A 16,802-nucleotide genomic window follows, 5' to 3' on the forward strand; every position below is an offset into this window, starting at 1 on the left:
CTGACTTCGGAGACTCGTGCTATCTCCCTAGCCCTCCTCTCTACAAAAGAAAAGACTAGATTATTTCCAGTGTTTTATCTGGCTGTTAAAACCCCATGACTATAGTCCTCATCATCTTCATTTAATTTTACCTTTCTTTGCTACTTTTTCCACCTATAAAGCGTAATTATTCACACCCAAGTAACCATGAGTTCATTAAAAAACACGAACCCAAAATATTCTTGATCATTCTAATATATTCCCATTAATAAAAGGGCTTTCACTTTAATTTTCATTTATTTCTACTTCTTTATTTAAAGTCAATAATAAAGTCACAACTGTAAAATGGATGCATTTAAAAACACAAAAGATACATTTCAATGACAAAAATATGTAATGGCAACGAAAACCTACTGTATACTTTGCCAAGCAAGGTCCACAGAGTAAAAGACCATGTGAGCAAGTCAATCTTCAAATATATCCTTAACAAAAACTCTCTTCTGAGTAGTAAAATCATCATTTAAGAATATGTATGTTTACTATCTGGACACGAGCTCCAAAACCGACAGAGTGAGTACGGAGAGGGCGGCCGGGGTGGGTGGGGGGGGGGGGGGGGGGGGGGGTGCTGGATAAAAACAGGTGGGCACCAGGAACAATACTAAACTTCTAAAACTAACATTTAATTTAAAATACAGTGACCATTCCTAACAGATGACAACTGTATCAACTATTTTTTTTTCCTTGATAGAAATGAGATGGGACATTTCTTAACAGTAACAGCTTAGCAATCATCTAAAAAAAGAAAAAAATTGTGGAGATAACACCCAACCCCCCAACCCCTATCACCTAGCCCTATAGTCACTGGTATAAAACAAACACCTTCCATGAAATTATCTTTCCCATTACTAAAATACCCTCATTTACTTGAGATAATTCATACTTAGAATATTTCAAATGCTCATTTTTAAATGTGTAGAATTACCAGAGCTGAGATTTTTTAAACCAACTATGTATTACTAATAGTTGAATCTTTGAAAAGAGATAATAACAACCCTTTTACTATGTATCAGTTGGGTTTCCTTAAACATAGTTGATCAACTACGGGGAACAGGGATGCTGGTGGTAATAAGAGATACACTCAATTTTTTCCTTTTAAAAAATACATAATCCATGTTACATGAAGTAATAAGTATGTTCCATTGTGTACTTTCTTAACAAGGAATGACTATTTTCAGGCCCTAGTGGGAAGAAAAGGAACAAATCAAAAATGGCATTTACTGTTGTATCGCTGATAAGCTATAATTAATATTCAAATGATGGATAGCTTAAGTGTGTGATATTAAGAAAAAAGTGATCATTAGAACTTCACCAAAAACAACAACAACAACAAACAACCCACACACCGTGAGAAAGTTAAATGAGCACAACATAGGTCCCAAAGATTACACTATGATTCTGAATTGGATTTTCAAAACAAGAGGCATCTACATACAATTCCTGTGAACATCTCCTACGCGACAAAGATGAGTTTCTTTCTGAGGCTAGCTCAGTCTTACCTTGTCAAAGACAAAGATTCAAATGAACCAGAAGTTCCATTTGCTAAAGTGCACCTGCTTCTGAGAGCAACCCAAGAAAGGGGCCGTTACTCAAGCTGACTCCCTGTCTGTCGTATCGACAGTCATACACAACAGTGATTTTTTTTTTAAACCAAACACTTTATACAGTGGACAAGAGAAAAACCCATCCTACACATACTATCTTCTAAAACACCAGAGAGTAGGATAACCTCATTGTTTTTAAATACTGAAAATGTAAAGGGTCCACACAAATCAAGAACTGTACTGAGTATATACTTTTTATTTAATGTTCACTTGATGTGCTCTTAAAATCTCTAGGAGAGAAGCAGATATTTTCCCATGTCTTTTGGCAATAGATTCAAAAGCAAAAGTAGCAGTGCCACTGAACTCCACGAAACTTTTTTTTAAAGCTAAATTATTCAACATCTGTATTGTTATTGCACTCATAGATTGCCCGGGATACTACAGCAACTCAACAATAGTGACTGCAACCAAAGTAAGGTGAGTGGGTCTACACAGCGTTTGACTTCCTAATTCGCTCAGAAGGTTTTCATAGAGGAAAGGAAAACAACTGCTGTTCAAAAACCAGTATATGCTTAACAATTATGTAACCTTCTATGAAATGAAATGTAAGCCTCGGCACTACAAATCTGTCAGGAATCAGAAAAGGATTTACGGGATACAAATCTTGAGTATTGTTGTATTCCACTCTTGAAGTCACTCTGAGTTAAAACAGCCTTTTTTCCAAGATTTAAAGAAAAATATATCTTATAAAAAGGGATTCTTTTTAATTACTGAATACATCATTTTTATTACTAAGACAGAAACAAGTTATACCTTTTCCACTATAGTTCGCTCTGTTGAAAGAATTCGCTCTCTTTTAACTCCTAACAAATGCTACATTTTCAAGACTAAAGGAATTATCAGTAGGCATTCTTTCTTCTTGATCTAAGTTATTTTTCTCTAAAATATGTCAAGTAAGCCTTTAAAGATTCAGGGAGAGGGAGTTTCATGATTTTTTCTCTCAGTAAATTCTGAGGTGGTTCCTCTGGCTTCATGGCATCGCTGTGATCTTTCTCGTCCTCTTCTTTGTTATTCTCCTCCATTTTCTCATCCTCCTCACTGTCTAGAGGCTGAGGGATAAGCTGATTACCCACAAATACGTAAGTATTGATTCTCTGTTTAACCCTCTTTCTTTTCCTTTTGGGTGGAGCCCTCTGAGGAATCCCCTTGGCCTGTATCTCATCATTTATGAAATTTCGAAGTGTACGTCGGATATAAATGCGAGCCAAGTCTTGGAGATTCCGGACAGCACAGGGAGCTAAAAAAAAAAAAAAAAGCACAAACAAAACACACACACGGAACACATCAAAAAGCAAAACATTATACACTGCTCGTTTCTTCACAGAACAAACTCTTTCTTAGCAAACGTTAGAAAACACCAGGTATAAAACCTCTTCTTTTTCTAACAAAGATTTCAAAGGTGCTCTCTATATGCCACGCCACCATTCTCAATTCTGTGGAAAGCGGGGAGGTGTCTATGTGTAGATATGTGTGTATATGTGTCCCCAGGTATATGCATGCAAATTCTTTGAAAGAGGAAGTAAGAACTTAGAAACGGGTTCCGTAAGAATGAAGCAGTTAGGGGATAAGAAGAGAAGACAGATTTTATACCACATATATTTTTTTATATTTTTGATGTTGAAAACCATACAAGAGAACGATCTATTCCTAAAACTCAAAGGCAACATTTGAACGACTGCCTCAGTCGGAGCTTTAAAGCTTGTGCATGTGTGTGTGTACACACACACACACACACACCCCCACACACACCGAGTTTTCCTCTGTAAATCAGTAAGTACAACTTAGGCAAAGGCCCGCCAGAAATCATGCTGTATACAATGTAATAGGCCAAAACAGGCCAAAACACTGAGATTTCCTCCAGTTATTGATGTTTACTTCTATCAAATACAGTCGGTCCTCCGCTCCCATCTCCCACAGATCTACAAACCCATAAGCCCTAGAACACATACTCTTCCTTGTAGCCTGCTCTGTTCCAATGCTTTAGACATAGAGAAATTAATTCTCTCGTCCCACTTGAACTTCATTTCTCCTAGTTGCCATCCCTGTGGAAATAAAACTACCATCAAGGAGCCTTCTCAAATGCCTGAACGAGACAAAACATAACCCTCCTCAGTTAAACAGCACTAAAAACTCTCCATGTATGTTTTATTTCTTTACTTTTGGTACTCTTTTTCTGGATACTTCCCTTGCAAACTTTTTTTGTTATAACCTATGAAATCCTGCCTCCTGTAGGAACTCTTCGGTATGTGGCCTCCCTCTACCATCAGACTGTAAGCTCCAGGAACGAGGGGCCATGGCACTTCCTCCTTGTGCTCCGTACAGGGGCCTGCAGATACTAGAACTGCACAGTCTATCAGCCTGTCCAAGGCTCCGAGTGCTTCCTTCCCCTAGACCCTATCACAGACTGGATACACGCTGCAGCAAGGGACAGGGTTTTTGGTAAAACTCCAGCATGGGAGGCCTTTCTAGGCTCATTCGACGATCCCTCAGCACATGCCTCAGTGGCCCACGACAAAATCTTTTCTTCAAACTTTTTTTCAACTCTCCTACTGCAATCTGAAATAGAAAAGAATTCCCAAGGGCCATACTGGGCATGTTCGACTAAAAACCATTTGTTCTCCTGTCTGGGCCTGCCCCCAACTATCCAACATGGAAACGGAAACATGTAACAATTTGAGTTCAAGTCCTGCTTCTGCCAACCATGAGTTTTGTGAACACTGGTTAAGTAAAAACAGAGGGGAAATCTCATCTCTTATATGTTAAAATGTGTAAACTACCAACCTGTTCTGCTTATCGCCCAAAATTGTTAAGCTGTTTCACAGTCACTCAACCACCATTGTGTTAAACTATACGCCAGGTACTATTAAAGAGCTCATTTAGATAGAGTGAACGATGTAGACTAAGCAAGTCCCTGCTCTTATGGAGATTATATATTTGGGGGAGGGACAGATAAAAAGTAATTATGACAAAAAAAGAAGATATGAGAAAAAACACCAATGACATACAAAGTAACATGGGGTATGGCTACTTCCGACTGGGTAGTCCCAATGGTCTCCCCTAGGAGAGGCGTGTCTGAGCTAACATCTAGACGATACGAAGAAACAGCCGTCTGTAAATAGCTTCACGCACGGGGAATGGCGAAACACTAGAAGGTGAATGAGCTTAGCACGTTCCAAGAGCTGAAAGAAGGCTGGTGTCCATGAAGTTCAGAGCAGGAAGCAAACAGTAAGGGAGGTGATCAGGGGTGATCTTACAGGCCCTGGTAAAAAAATGTACCTTGTATCAAGGGTTTTAAAAAGGCAGGGTCATAATGCAATGAAAAGGGCACTGAGGGTCCGCTGTGGAGTATGGATCATAAAGAGAGGGAGCAGGAGCCCAGCGGGAATACTCCAGTAATCCACCTGAGATCTGACCACACTGTGATGCAGATTAGAGTAAGGGAGGTTGGCAGTAAAGACGTAGAGAAACGGACAAGTCCGAAACACACTTTGAAGGCAGACTGGACGGGCACTGGATGTGGGAGAGTTTTTGGCCCAGGCAGCTTGGTAGATGCGACTGTCAATTAATTACTGACACGACAAAGAGGAAGGGTAGCTGGGGAGGAGAAAATCAAAACTCTGTTCCGTATGAAATCTGGAATGTCTGTGAACATCCCCTGGAAGAAGATTTCAGAAAGGAAAACAACAGCGACACGCTGGCCACCATCTCTGCGTGTTACAGGCAACAGCACACTTAGCGCTGAGGAAAAGGAAGTAGACAGAAGTGAAATAACTTGGTCCCGGTCACAGAGGTCGTAGGTGACAGGAGGTGGGACCTGAACGTGGGCGTTTTCACTGCCCGGTCTCTGCTCCTGCCCAACCGCAAGCGGCTGAATCATGTGTCTGGGACTCAGGGGCAAGGCCAGGGCTGGGGACAGAAATCTGAGAGCCAACAGCCTCTGGCGAGCACCCAAGGGGGAGTGTGGACACAGAAGAAACCTGTGCCTGAGTGAACACTGAAAAAGCAGGGGTGGGGGAGGCCGGTGGAGAATAAATCTATAAAAGAGTCTTGGGAATTTTAATAAAAGAGCTAAGAAATAGAGCTATAATTAGTCTTTTCAGCTGGTCTTTGTTCTTGCACCTTGCCCTCATTTTCGGTATTTTCTTTTAACACCCGAATTATGTTCGTCCTCTGCCAACACTGCTATTCCAAGGACACTGTTAGAATGATGAACCTTGCAATCCTAAACTGTCAGAATACCTCACTTCATAAAGAACCAACTGGACCCAGAATGGAAAAAGATTCAGACTTAAGTCCTAAAATTGCACCCACAAGAGCTTCACGCAAAGTTTGTCTAAATGATACACAAACTTTTAGATAATTCTCAGAATTGAAAATATTCAAAATCCCCCCGTATTTTCTATTCTTTAACACTCCCTTGCTTGTAACGCTTCCAGTTATGAGTTAAGGATTTGATACTCACCCTGACTACTATTAAAATTTTATTTTGAATCAAAGCTTTCACTCCAAAATTATAATGAAGGTTATCTCTAACACACACACGGAAGCTCTATTTGTTTCCCAAAAGGTAGTCTCTGCAAAGATTTCACGGGAACCTAGCAGTCAGCACTTTCGTTTTCATTAACAACGACTGAAAAGGGCATTATATTTAGGCCAATCTCACAAAAGCATTGATTTGGGGCCACTTTTGAACCTACAAAAACAGCAGCTTCTATAAGCGGCCACATAACTGTTGCCACAATTTATGAAGCCTCTTGCCCCTTGAGATTTTTAACAAGAAATATACATTTGGCTTTGCATTCCTGACAGAGCTCTGAAAACACCTGGGAGTTACCTAAGTGGTAAGAGCATAACAGGTTCCTTTCAAGCACCCCTGGGTTTATGCTAACAAGGCAACTTTTGGTAAGCCCCTGAGTGAGTGGGCTGGTTGCCAGAGGACTGGAACTCTCACCAGCACCCTCTGGGAGGGGACGAGGGGCTGCAGGTTGAGTCGGTCGTAAATGGCCAGTGACTTAATCAATCAAACCTCCATAAACAGCCTTCACTGCAAGGGTTCGGAGAGCTTCGGGCTGATGAACACGTGCAAGTGCCAGAAGGGCCCTCAGAGGCGGCGCGGAAGCTGGGTCCTTCCCACAAACCCTCTGTGCCTCGGTTCCAGCCGGCTGTTTCTGTGCTGGCCCCTGTTACACTAAACCCCGTGATCCAGTAAGTGAACTGTTTTCTTGGGTTCTGTGAGACACTCCCACAGATTATTGAATTCCAGAAAGGGGTCACGGGAGTTCCTGATTTACAGCCAGGCTGACGGAAACACAGGTGAAAACGTGTACCTGTGGCTGGGGGCTCAAGTTGGAGGAGATGGCGGCAGCCTCGTACAAGCCCTTTAACTTTCGGGGTCTATGCGAACAGTGGTTAGTGACAGGAGGGGTCAGATCACAGGACACCTAGTTGGTGTCCACAAAGAATTCGAGAATTCCTTGGGGTGGAAAAACCCACATGTCTGAGAGATGGAAGTATCTAGTGGGTGGTGTATGGAGGAAAGTTTTGCCTTAGTTGGTATAGAATTTTTCCCTTTTTCCTTTTCCCCTTCTAAAGGGCCCACCTGAACTTGAAGCAGCTCCTTTAGAATGTTGCATACCACCCCGCGAACAAAGGAAAGAAGATGTGAATTGAATCAAAAGCAGTGATAAACCTGAGGAAAATTCTAACTACATTTTAGTAACTATTTATATAGGCAATTTTATAGCTACAAAATACACTTGCCAGAGATTTGCAGGTGTATTTTTTTAGTTCTCTTCTTTTGCTAACATTCTTTCGTAACTTAATCCCCTATAATTAATGAAATAATGTTCTCTAACCAGCAATTTTAACACAAGAAACTTGTTCTTATTTTCCAAACATCCTATTAAGTTTTGACAAATAGTATCTTCAGAACTTTTTCGTTCTGTGAACATTATTCATAAAAAAGCTTTTATTTTTTACAAAATCGTAATTCCTGGCTCATTTTTACGCTATTGGGAGCTGATGATTTTTTTCCCTTTTATTGGAGAGACTTTCGAGTATGTATACAAGTGAGTAATAGTATAACGAACCCCATGTACCACTCAGCTTGAACCCTCACCATACAGCTAATCTTACCACACTCCCATTTCTTCCTCCCAAACCCACCACAGACGATTGTGATGACAAATTTGGATAGATCGTTTCACCTGTAAGTATTTCACAGGTATGACGGATTTTTTTTTTTTTTTAATTTAGGCTCTTCCCCCTTTTATCCCTTTCAACCAAATTTATGCCCCTACTTTACATTCACAGTTATGTCCATCAACCCACAGAGGATAGTCTTATTAACTACCTAGAGCTATACTGTATGGACATCTTTAAAATGAGAAAGAATGAAAATTGCCCATTTGTAACTGTGTTACTGCAAAACCACATTTACAAACTAGACTCCTCTAAAGGACACTAAACTAGGGAAACTGTCAGTTAAAGAGGAATGTCTCGGGCTACAACAGTCTCCATGAGAAAGTGAAACACCTAAATGGCTGATGCACAGAAGTCCACAGGGACCTCTACAAGGACACTTATATATCTTTACAGATATACATTATTACATTTGTGGTTAGGCCACCGTGTCACAGAATTTTTTTCATTACTTCTTTTTTGTGACTCTCTAACCTGTTATGATAGGTTAACGAAAATGGTCATAAATATGACCTGTAATTCTAATATTTGGAAAACAGGAGGGAAAAAATAGTTTTACTTTGTTATTATTATTATTATTGCTTTTAGTTATTGCTTTTAGCAAGGAGTTGAAATAGTCAATGATCTTAGTACGGTATGGTCTACTAAATATTATAGTATGTAGTATATGGTATATACATACACCTATATATACGAGGGAATGTGTGTGTATGGTCTACCAAAAAGTATACTTTGAAATAACTGTACAATGCATGTGAATACAGGTGACAGTTACTTGATTCTGGTGTTCCTAGCACCAGTCCCTTTCAGTCCCAGAATACATCTAGCACGTGTCTCTGAACAGACAGGAAGGAAGTTTAAATTCAACATTCCAGCAGAGTAACTTTACTAACAGAATGGATCTTTTTGATAATCCTTTTTTTTATCATTCTTATTTTCAATTTTCTATATACTCAAGTTTCCTTATGTAATCGTCTTATGTCGTTCTGTTGTGTAGATTGACTCAATCTTGTGAGTAACATACAACAGCAACAAGTACGTTCGGAAAAAATGGCTGATTAACACTTTCCGAATTGTGAAAGGTTCAAATTGTTTGTTGAACTGAGTGCCTGATTTCTTTCTAAATGAGATTAAAGTAAGAGCACTGTGTCAGAATTGATGCATCTTGTGAATCTGGAAAGAGCGGTCAACAGGTCTCTCCGATGGCAGCTCCAGTTACAGAAGAACGCTAGGAAGCCCTCTCCCGGGGTCTAGGGAAGAGACCCCTCCCTGCCGCTCACTGCCCCTTACCACAGAACCACATGGGTCTGTCTGCACCACCACATACCTTCGTCCCCATGGCAGGAGGAGCGGTCTGTATGGTTCGTGCGTGCGAAGCAGCTGTCCACGTGTGGCCTTTCCCTGGTCTTTTCCTCCGCTCACCCACACATGAAGCTCTGCTCCCCTGCATTTACGGAGCGAGCCCATACGACGGGAGGCTGGCCACTACTGCCTGTGGCTGCGTGGATAGTCTAATTTAAGGGTGCGGACCTAAGCCATATTCCGCCCCAACTCCTTTAGTAGGTGATAAAAATGACGTTTCAATTCCTAGCTATCTGACCGCCAAATCCTTCTCTCCATTGGGAAGAACGTGGAAGAGGGAAAAACAGGCCACAAAAACCACGTAGCTCACAAAAGGGTAAAATAAAGAATGAAGATAAAGTTACATGTAAAGCCAGGTTCCTTTGAAATATATTCATTTAAAAAGCAAGTTAAAGCAAGAAGTCTACCATGGTAAAGTTAGTTCATTTTGGGGATGGAATCTTACTCACCGATTTCCAAAATCATGATATATCACAAGCCAATTAATATTACTCTTCCCTCTGTTTCTACTTTCAGCTGCAGTAAGTTTATTACTTCCTCCTTCTTGAAATACTGTTTTTTTCTTGATTTCCAACACAAACACTTCTTCTCTCTCCTCACTCTCCCCCAAGTGCTCTCATCCATTCTCATAGCTGAAAATGCCATTTTTAGGTTGAGGATTCCCAATTTACACCTCCCCTTGTGCAGTGGGTTTACAACCACTTGACTACCTACCATGTGCATGCCAACAGGAAACTCAAACACGGCCAGAATCAAATACCTGATCTTCCTACACCTATTTCCAAACTATTCCATCGCCAGTCCTGCAAACAGCAACAAATGGTACCACCACTCAGCTAGCCGCTCAAGGCCAAACTCTCCATCCTTTTTCTCTCTACCACCGCCTACAATTCAGTCTACTATTTTTCTACCTTCGAACAAGTCTATCCACAACCAACCTTTGGTTGGTTACCTTTGATAAGGTTTCCTTACCTTTGATAAGGAAAGCCCTGTATATAATCTATCTTCTATACTCTAGCCAACGAACTTCGACTACCCTGAAACTTGTTTCTGGTCTTAGAACAACCAAGCTCTTTTCAGCTCAAATAAAGGCTGTTGTGTTTGTCATCCTTCTGTGTAGAAAATGACAACAAATTTAATATAATTAGTAAAGTCACAGCTATAAGTAATAAATTCATGATTTCTTTGACCTGCCCCTTCTTTTCATATGTCCATGAAGGCAGCTAACTGTGTCTGGTGCAAGGTAGGGATTTTAACCCACCCCCACAAAAAAGCTGAATAAATCTGTTAAATATATAACTGCATGTTTATTTGATTTTTCATAATCATATAGTCCATTAAATCCCAACCATAAGAGTTTAACAACAGTCACGGTTCAGTCGGAAAGGACCAACAGTTACTTACGGAGTCCTACAGAATCGGGTTTGCCATTATCATTCTTACTTGGTTGTACAAGTGGAGCAAACGAAACAGCAAGGATATTTTTACTTTCCCAAGTGTTTTGTCCAGTTCGCATAATTTGTGTTAACTATTTGGAGGAAAACACAGAAACAGAATAGCTTAATCCTGGAAATGCGATCGCCTTACAGTCACAATTTTGTTTTCATGGAATAACTGCCAATGGTTGCTATATAATCACCTGTATTTGAATGCAACCAAATTACTATCATTTAAATACTTACCATAAAATAATACAGAAGAAATCACAAATATTTGCAGCTCAAGATAGATAAATCAATGTATATAGAATATCCAAATATGGTCAAGTGACCCATCACGTTATATTTGGGGTCTGATACCTTCTAGGGGCCTCATTCCAACCCACACCTGCCAGTGGATCCCAAATTAGATGTCTCACATAGGTTCAGTTGTTTGGTTAAAGCATCATATAAAGCATTAATAAAACCACGTTCTGATCACTGTACCAATGAGTCAACTTCATGGTTGCCCATGATGGTCATAAAATGCAGATTCTAATTCTAATCGCAACTTAGTATTTCACAAATAAACGTAATTAATCACAAGAGCATTACAAGTTTTACCTACCTGGCAAAAACTCATCCCCAGTCCTTGGGAAAAAAAAAAACTAGCTCAGTACATGGCTTGATCAAGCTGAATTAATATCTTCAATTTCTATTATAAAAATAAGCCAATTTGACATTCGGATGATAGTATATAATTAATATTTAATAAAATACCAATGGGAAGCCCTATCTTAAAAATATTTGGAAAGGTATTTTCAACAGATAACAGAAGATTGTTCATCTGGGAGTCTCAACTCTGGAAGCATTCAAGTAACAATGTTTTTCCAGGAATGTTTTTTAATGAATGTTTTTATATTATGTCTTTTTAATTACGGACAAACAATTTGCTACAGAGCTTAGTGCATGGTAATGGTGAAATCTACTGAGTTGCAAATAACATGCTGTGATGTTAAGGGACCCCCTCCCCCAAGATTATAAACTCCAAAATGATGAGGCAAAGTCCCAGTTGTCTTATATAATTTATCTCCTACCGTGTAAACCATAAGGCGTTTTAAACATCTCAAATTTAGGTTAATATGAATATTAAGGATTTGTTTTGAAATACATTTTTATAAAAAAATTTTTTTGAGAGAGAGAGAGAGAGAGAGAGAGAGCACACGTGTGAGCAAAGTGCAAGCAGGGGAGGGGCAGAGGGAGGCGGAGAGAGAGAATCTCCAGCAGGCTCCACAGGGGTTGAGGTCATGACCGTGAGATCGTGACCTGAGCTGAAATAGAGTCAGACACTTACCCGCCTGAGCCACCCAGGTCGCTCCATGTTTATAAATTTTTAAAGTAATTTCCTTTTGAAAGAGCCACCCATTTCCTGAATACATTAATATTTCATACACTTACTATCCCTAATAATTCCAAACCGAAGGCAGATAAATAACTGAAAAAATATTTTCAAATGAGTCTATGTCATACTAAATCAAGATTTAAAAATTTACTTGTTTCTTTAACGGATTTAAGCAGTCCAAACCAAATCCCAAATAGAATTTCTCTTTTCTACGCTCAAAGAACTAAAGAATGTTGGAAACTGAGTGGCTGGTAGAGATCTTCACACCCAACTGAACAGCTCTGGGTACAAAAACTGTGGGAGGAAGCAACTGGGCAAACATCACACAGGCTAAGCTCTGGGGAGACGAAAATCTCTTCAAACCCTAGTAGAAGGATCTCTTCTGTATCTGCTTTGGTTCAAGAGTCTGTTTCAAGGTTTTGTTTTTGTTGTTTTTATAGCTAGATCTGTGAAGAGTACTGCTTCCTTAAAAATCACAGCCTACTTTTCACTGATAGAACATTTCCCACCTTAAACTAACATGCTTAAGCAAAGGACAGAAGTTACCTGATCTTCTATAGGCATGACCAGAATGCCTCCAACTTTCAGTAAGATTTTCATGTAGTTTTCATGGTCCTTCTGGACACCAGCCCCACAATAAATGCGGTCATACTGATGACTGTCAGACGCTATCTGGAGGCAATTACCAACCACAAATGCGGGTTCACAGAACTCAAATCTGCACGAAAAAACAAATATATTTTAATTCATTTAAACAAAAGGTTAAATCTAAAAAAATTAACATAATCCACTTCTTTGAAATAGTGAAGTTACCAAAATTAAGGATAAAATATCAGGAGATTTGATTTAAATATCATATTTATGAAGTTAAACTGATCAAATATATAGTTTTATTATCAATGATATAATTCACATTTTTAAAACAACCTGTTTTTTTTGCCATACTGAAACTTCACTTAGGGCTTAAAAAACGAGCATAAGGAAAAGCTCCTCATGATACCAATCTTGTGATGCCCCACAAGTGATATACACTAAGTTCACCTTCCACTGCCCTTTCCAAAAAAAAAAAAAAAAAAAAAAAGCCGATGGGCCAGCGGCCACGAAAAGGGCTCGTGCAGTCCACATCTCTGTTTGACATTTCTGCCGTGGCTAACAGTGGCAAAGCTTCGTCAGGAAAGGACGCACTTCAGCAACCACTATGATTAGGGAGATTTTAGCAGAGCTACGTTACAGGGCTGTTATGTGACTGCTGCTTTGGCCCCTGGGATCTCCCTATGGAACAGAAGGAGATAGGGTTTCAAAGCAAAGGCATCTTGTCCAGGCCGCCTGTTCCTGGTTACAGTGTTGGTTCATGGTATAGAGAGTTATGCTTTTACAAACTATCCTATTTAGACTCCTACTTTATTCCTTAAGGTGTAACAAATCTGTAAATAGTTTCTAATGTATAACATTAATTAAAACCCAATGCACTAATAAAACATATAATCTTTTAGAAAGCTAATTCATGGAATATCCTTTTACTTTTAAGTTGATTAACGTTAATATGACCACACGTAAAAGTCAGGCTATTATTTGAGGATGGAATAATCCATGTTAAAAGTTTCGGCATGCGGTAAAAAATGACAAAGATTGACTCATAATCATTTCTACTTTGTAAAACATATCCTGTCCTTTGCTAATTAATAGACTTATTACATAACAACTTTTCATTAAAATTCACTAAACAACAGACACGTTATATTCACTAATGTTTAAAGAAGAGTCTACCAGAACTATGCCCTGTCTTTGGTCCCCTACCTTCTTACTGGAGGCTTAGAGGTGGGGTGGGAAGGGTTGAGGAGTTGGGATGGGATGACTTATCAGTGTACCCTCTCTTCCCCATACCCCCACACTAGGGTAGAGTCCATGCCCCATCATTTCTTTCACTGTAACTGCCTCCTCGCTGCTCACACTTTTCAGGTCTCCCCTCCATCATTTTGCTCCCTACTGCAGAGGATGGAGTGAAGCTCCTTCGAGTGTCACATGGGGCTCTTTATGACTCTACCATCAAGTTGTCCTGCCAGATTCGTTTCCTGCCTCTGCCTTCCCTGCTCTTCCCCCTCACTGCCCCTCCCCCCCACACACACATACTATGTTGTAGCCAAACTGAATTACAGTTGACCCTTGAACAAGGCGGAGGTTAGAGGTGCTGACCCCCTCCCTGCTGTCAAACATCCGAGTATAACTTACGACTCCCCCAAAACTTAACTACTAACAAACTACTGTTGACCGGAGGCCTCACAATGATAACATAAACGGATGACTAGCACTTTTTAGTTACATGTACTTCATACTGTATTCTTACAAAAAAGTAAGCTAGAGAAAAGAAACTATTAAGAAAATAAGTAAGAGAAAATACATGTATAGTACCGTACTAAAATCTGCATTTAAGCCGTCCTGCACAGTTTAAGCCCATGTTGTTCAAGAGTCAACTGTGTGTGCTTCTAGTTGCTTAGAGGAACTAGCACGAATTGTTTGGAAATCCTGTAGTTGGGTACATGCTGCTCCTTTGACTGAAATACCCTTCCCTCTCTCCTTCCCTTGATAAATGCCTACCATCCCTTCAAGACACAGTTCAAGTATCAGTTTTAGTAATGAAATCTTACCCAACTCTATTTTAACAGTATCTCATTCTTCCTACTAGCATGGTACACATAAAAGTGCACCTAGGTTAGGGCCATGCTTAAATTCTTTTTAAACTCAAGATTATGGTATGACCTATGATTGCCTAAAATATGGCCAACGTATAGTTTCTTGACTTTTAAGTATAAGATACTGTGGATCATGTGGTTTAATCATTCTACGAAACTCACAGTAAACATTCTTTAACAAGAAAACATTAGACTATTTTCAATGAAATCTAAAGATCTTTATTCTTATAAAAATTCATCTTAGATAATTTAATTTTATGATAATTTAAGTCAGTCTTATTTTTTGGGAATTTGTATTTTAAAAATTAAATTATTAAACCTCTTTTATCAAGTCTATTAAATCAACTTAAAAAATATGCTTACGGTTTAAAAAGCTTCCTATTTGTTAAAAATACATGGTAACTTACAGAACTATTACTTAAGACAACACCATTACGAGTACACAACTTACGATTAAGACCACTTCTCAGATTAGTGACGTCCTCATCCAAGCAAAATTAATTAGAAATAATTTAGTGCCTGATTCTAAAATCAAAGGTGTGATTCTGGTCAAATTTCCTAAGAAGCACAATTCATTAAGTGAAATATTATTTATCGAGCCCAGTTGTGTGTAAAGATTGGAAACAGAATGGGAAACACTCAAGCCTACATCTAGTGGAAGAGACAAGAATCAAAGAATGTCACTAATACAGATTTACAGCTATAATAAATGCTCTAAAGGAAAGGAATATGATTCCATAAGACTAAGGACGAAAGGAAATAGACCTAGGGAATCGGAGAAAGGCTCCCTGAGAAATGTCAAGATGAGACAGGACAATCTAGAACCACAGGGGAGCCAAGATGGTCGTCACTAGCCACATGTGGATATTGAGCCATTAAAATGCAGCTAGTCCAAATTGAGCTGTACTGTGAGGATAAAATTCACACGGGATTTCAAAGATTTAGCCCAAAATAAATGTAAAATAGCGCAATATTTCTTTTATTTATGTGTAGGGGCATGTGTATTTCAACAGCCACATAAACTAAAGATACTAAACAAATACCCTTCTGCTTATAATCTCTGACGAGGCGCTTCTAATACTTTCTCCTTAATACAGGCTTCCCTTTGAAACATTCCCCTGGTATTCCTTTCTATTTCTGTGAATATTTCTTCTGAATTTTAAATGTATCTCCATCACCTATGACAGTCCTCAGAATACATTTACTAAGAGAACCATACAAAAAACATAAATGTTTTCTACCTATCCACTTTGAATAGGAACCCAAAAAATCTTAGGACTAGAAGAGAAACTTGCCCAGAAAGATACAGAAAAATATGTGCCTATGATACTTTCTATAACAGTATGATGATCCTTGCTGTACTAAACTGGTCACTATAAAAAGCTGTAACTTCATGCTACAGAAGATAGTTTTTCTCAAAATGCCAAAAAAGGCAAAACTCAAATAATTTCAAAAAATCCTCACCTTTAATGAATAAATCAACTGTCCTATAACTGAAAGGTACTTTTTTGGGCCTTTCAGAAGATCTTAAATAAGCCACCATAACATTAGGAAAACGACCTCATCTTTTTTCCCCCTAGAATGCAGATCAGAACAAGTATATTTTGCTTTCTCTTAGGGAGTAATCTCTAAATCTATAAATTTCTACTAATGCAAATGGAACATATATTTCTAACAAATACATACGAGTTCTTTACACTTTCATTTAACATAGTCAAATTAATTTATTTTAACAGAATATTCGAATCTGAAAGTTTAATTGAACTTGAGATGTTCCAAAAGGATTGGACTATTTCTAGTTATAACATAGTAAAATTTCAAGGACATAAGTAAAACTGAGGACACTGTAATGTCTTCAAATGTTGGCACTAGAACATAGAAAATTCATATGCCAGGGGCGCCTGGGTGGCTCAGTCCGTTAAGCATCCGACTTCAGCTCAGGCCATAATCTCACGGTTTGTGAGTTCGAGCCCTGCGTCGGGCTCTGTGCTGACAGCTCAGAGCCTGGAGCCTGCTTCTGATTCTGTATCTCCCTCTCTCTGCCCCTCCCATACTTGCACTCTCTCTCTCAAAAAATAAACATTAAAAA

The 16,802-nt window shown here is 39.1% G+C and overlaps 1 protein-coding gene across 5 annotated transcripts in view; it reads right to left on the reverse strand.

The window, feature by feature from the left end:
• Window positions 1–268: 268 nt before the first annotated feature.
• The window catches only part of PCMTD1 (protein-L-isoaspartate (D-aspartate) O-methyltransferase domain containing 1), a 67,814-nt gene continuing 51,280 nt past the window's right edge, over window positions 269–16,802 (reverse strand). For all 5 annotated transcript variants that reach the window (XM_047842977.1, XM_047842979.1, XM_047842978.1 and 2 more), the window contains 3 exons: window positions 12,570–12,741; window positions 10,608–10,731; window positions 269–2,877 (listed from right to left, as the gene is read on the reverse strand). In XM_047842977.1, coding sequence (XP_047698933.1) covers window positions 2,510–2,877; window positions 10,608–10,731; window positions 12,570–12,741 — 664 coding nt within the window. In that variant the 3' untranslated portion in view covers window positions 269–2,509. The remainder of the gene's footprint in view (window positions 2,878–10,607; window positions 10,732–12,569; window positions 12,742–16,802) is intronic.

The sequence above is a fragment of the Prionailurus viverrinus genome, chromosome F2, assembly GCF_022837055.1.
Source record: "Prionailurus viverrinus isolate Anna chromosome F2, UM_Priviv_1.0, whole genome shotgun sequence".
Classification (NCBI taxonomy): domain Eukaryota; kingdom Metazoa; phylum Chordata; class Mammalia; order Carnivora; family Felidae; genus Prionailurus; species Prionailurus viverrinus.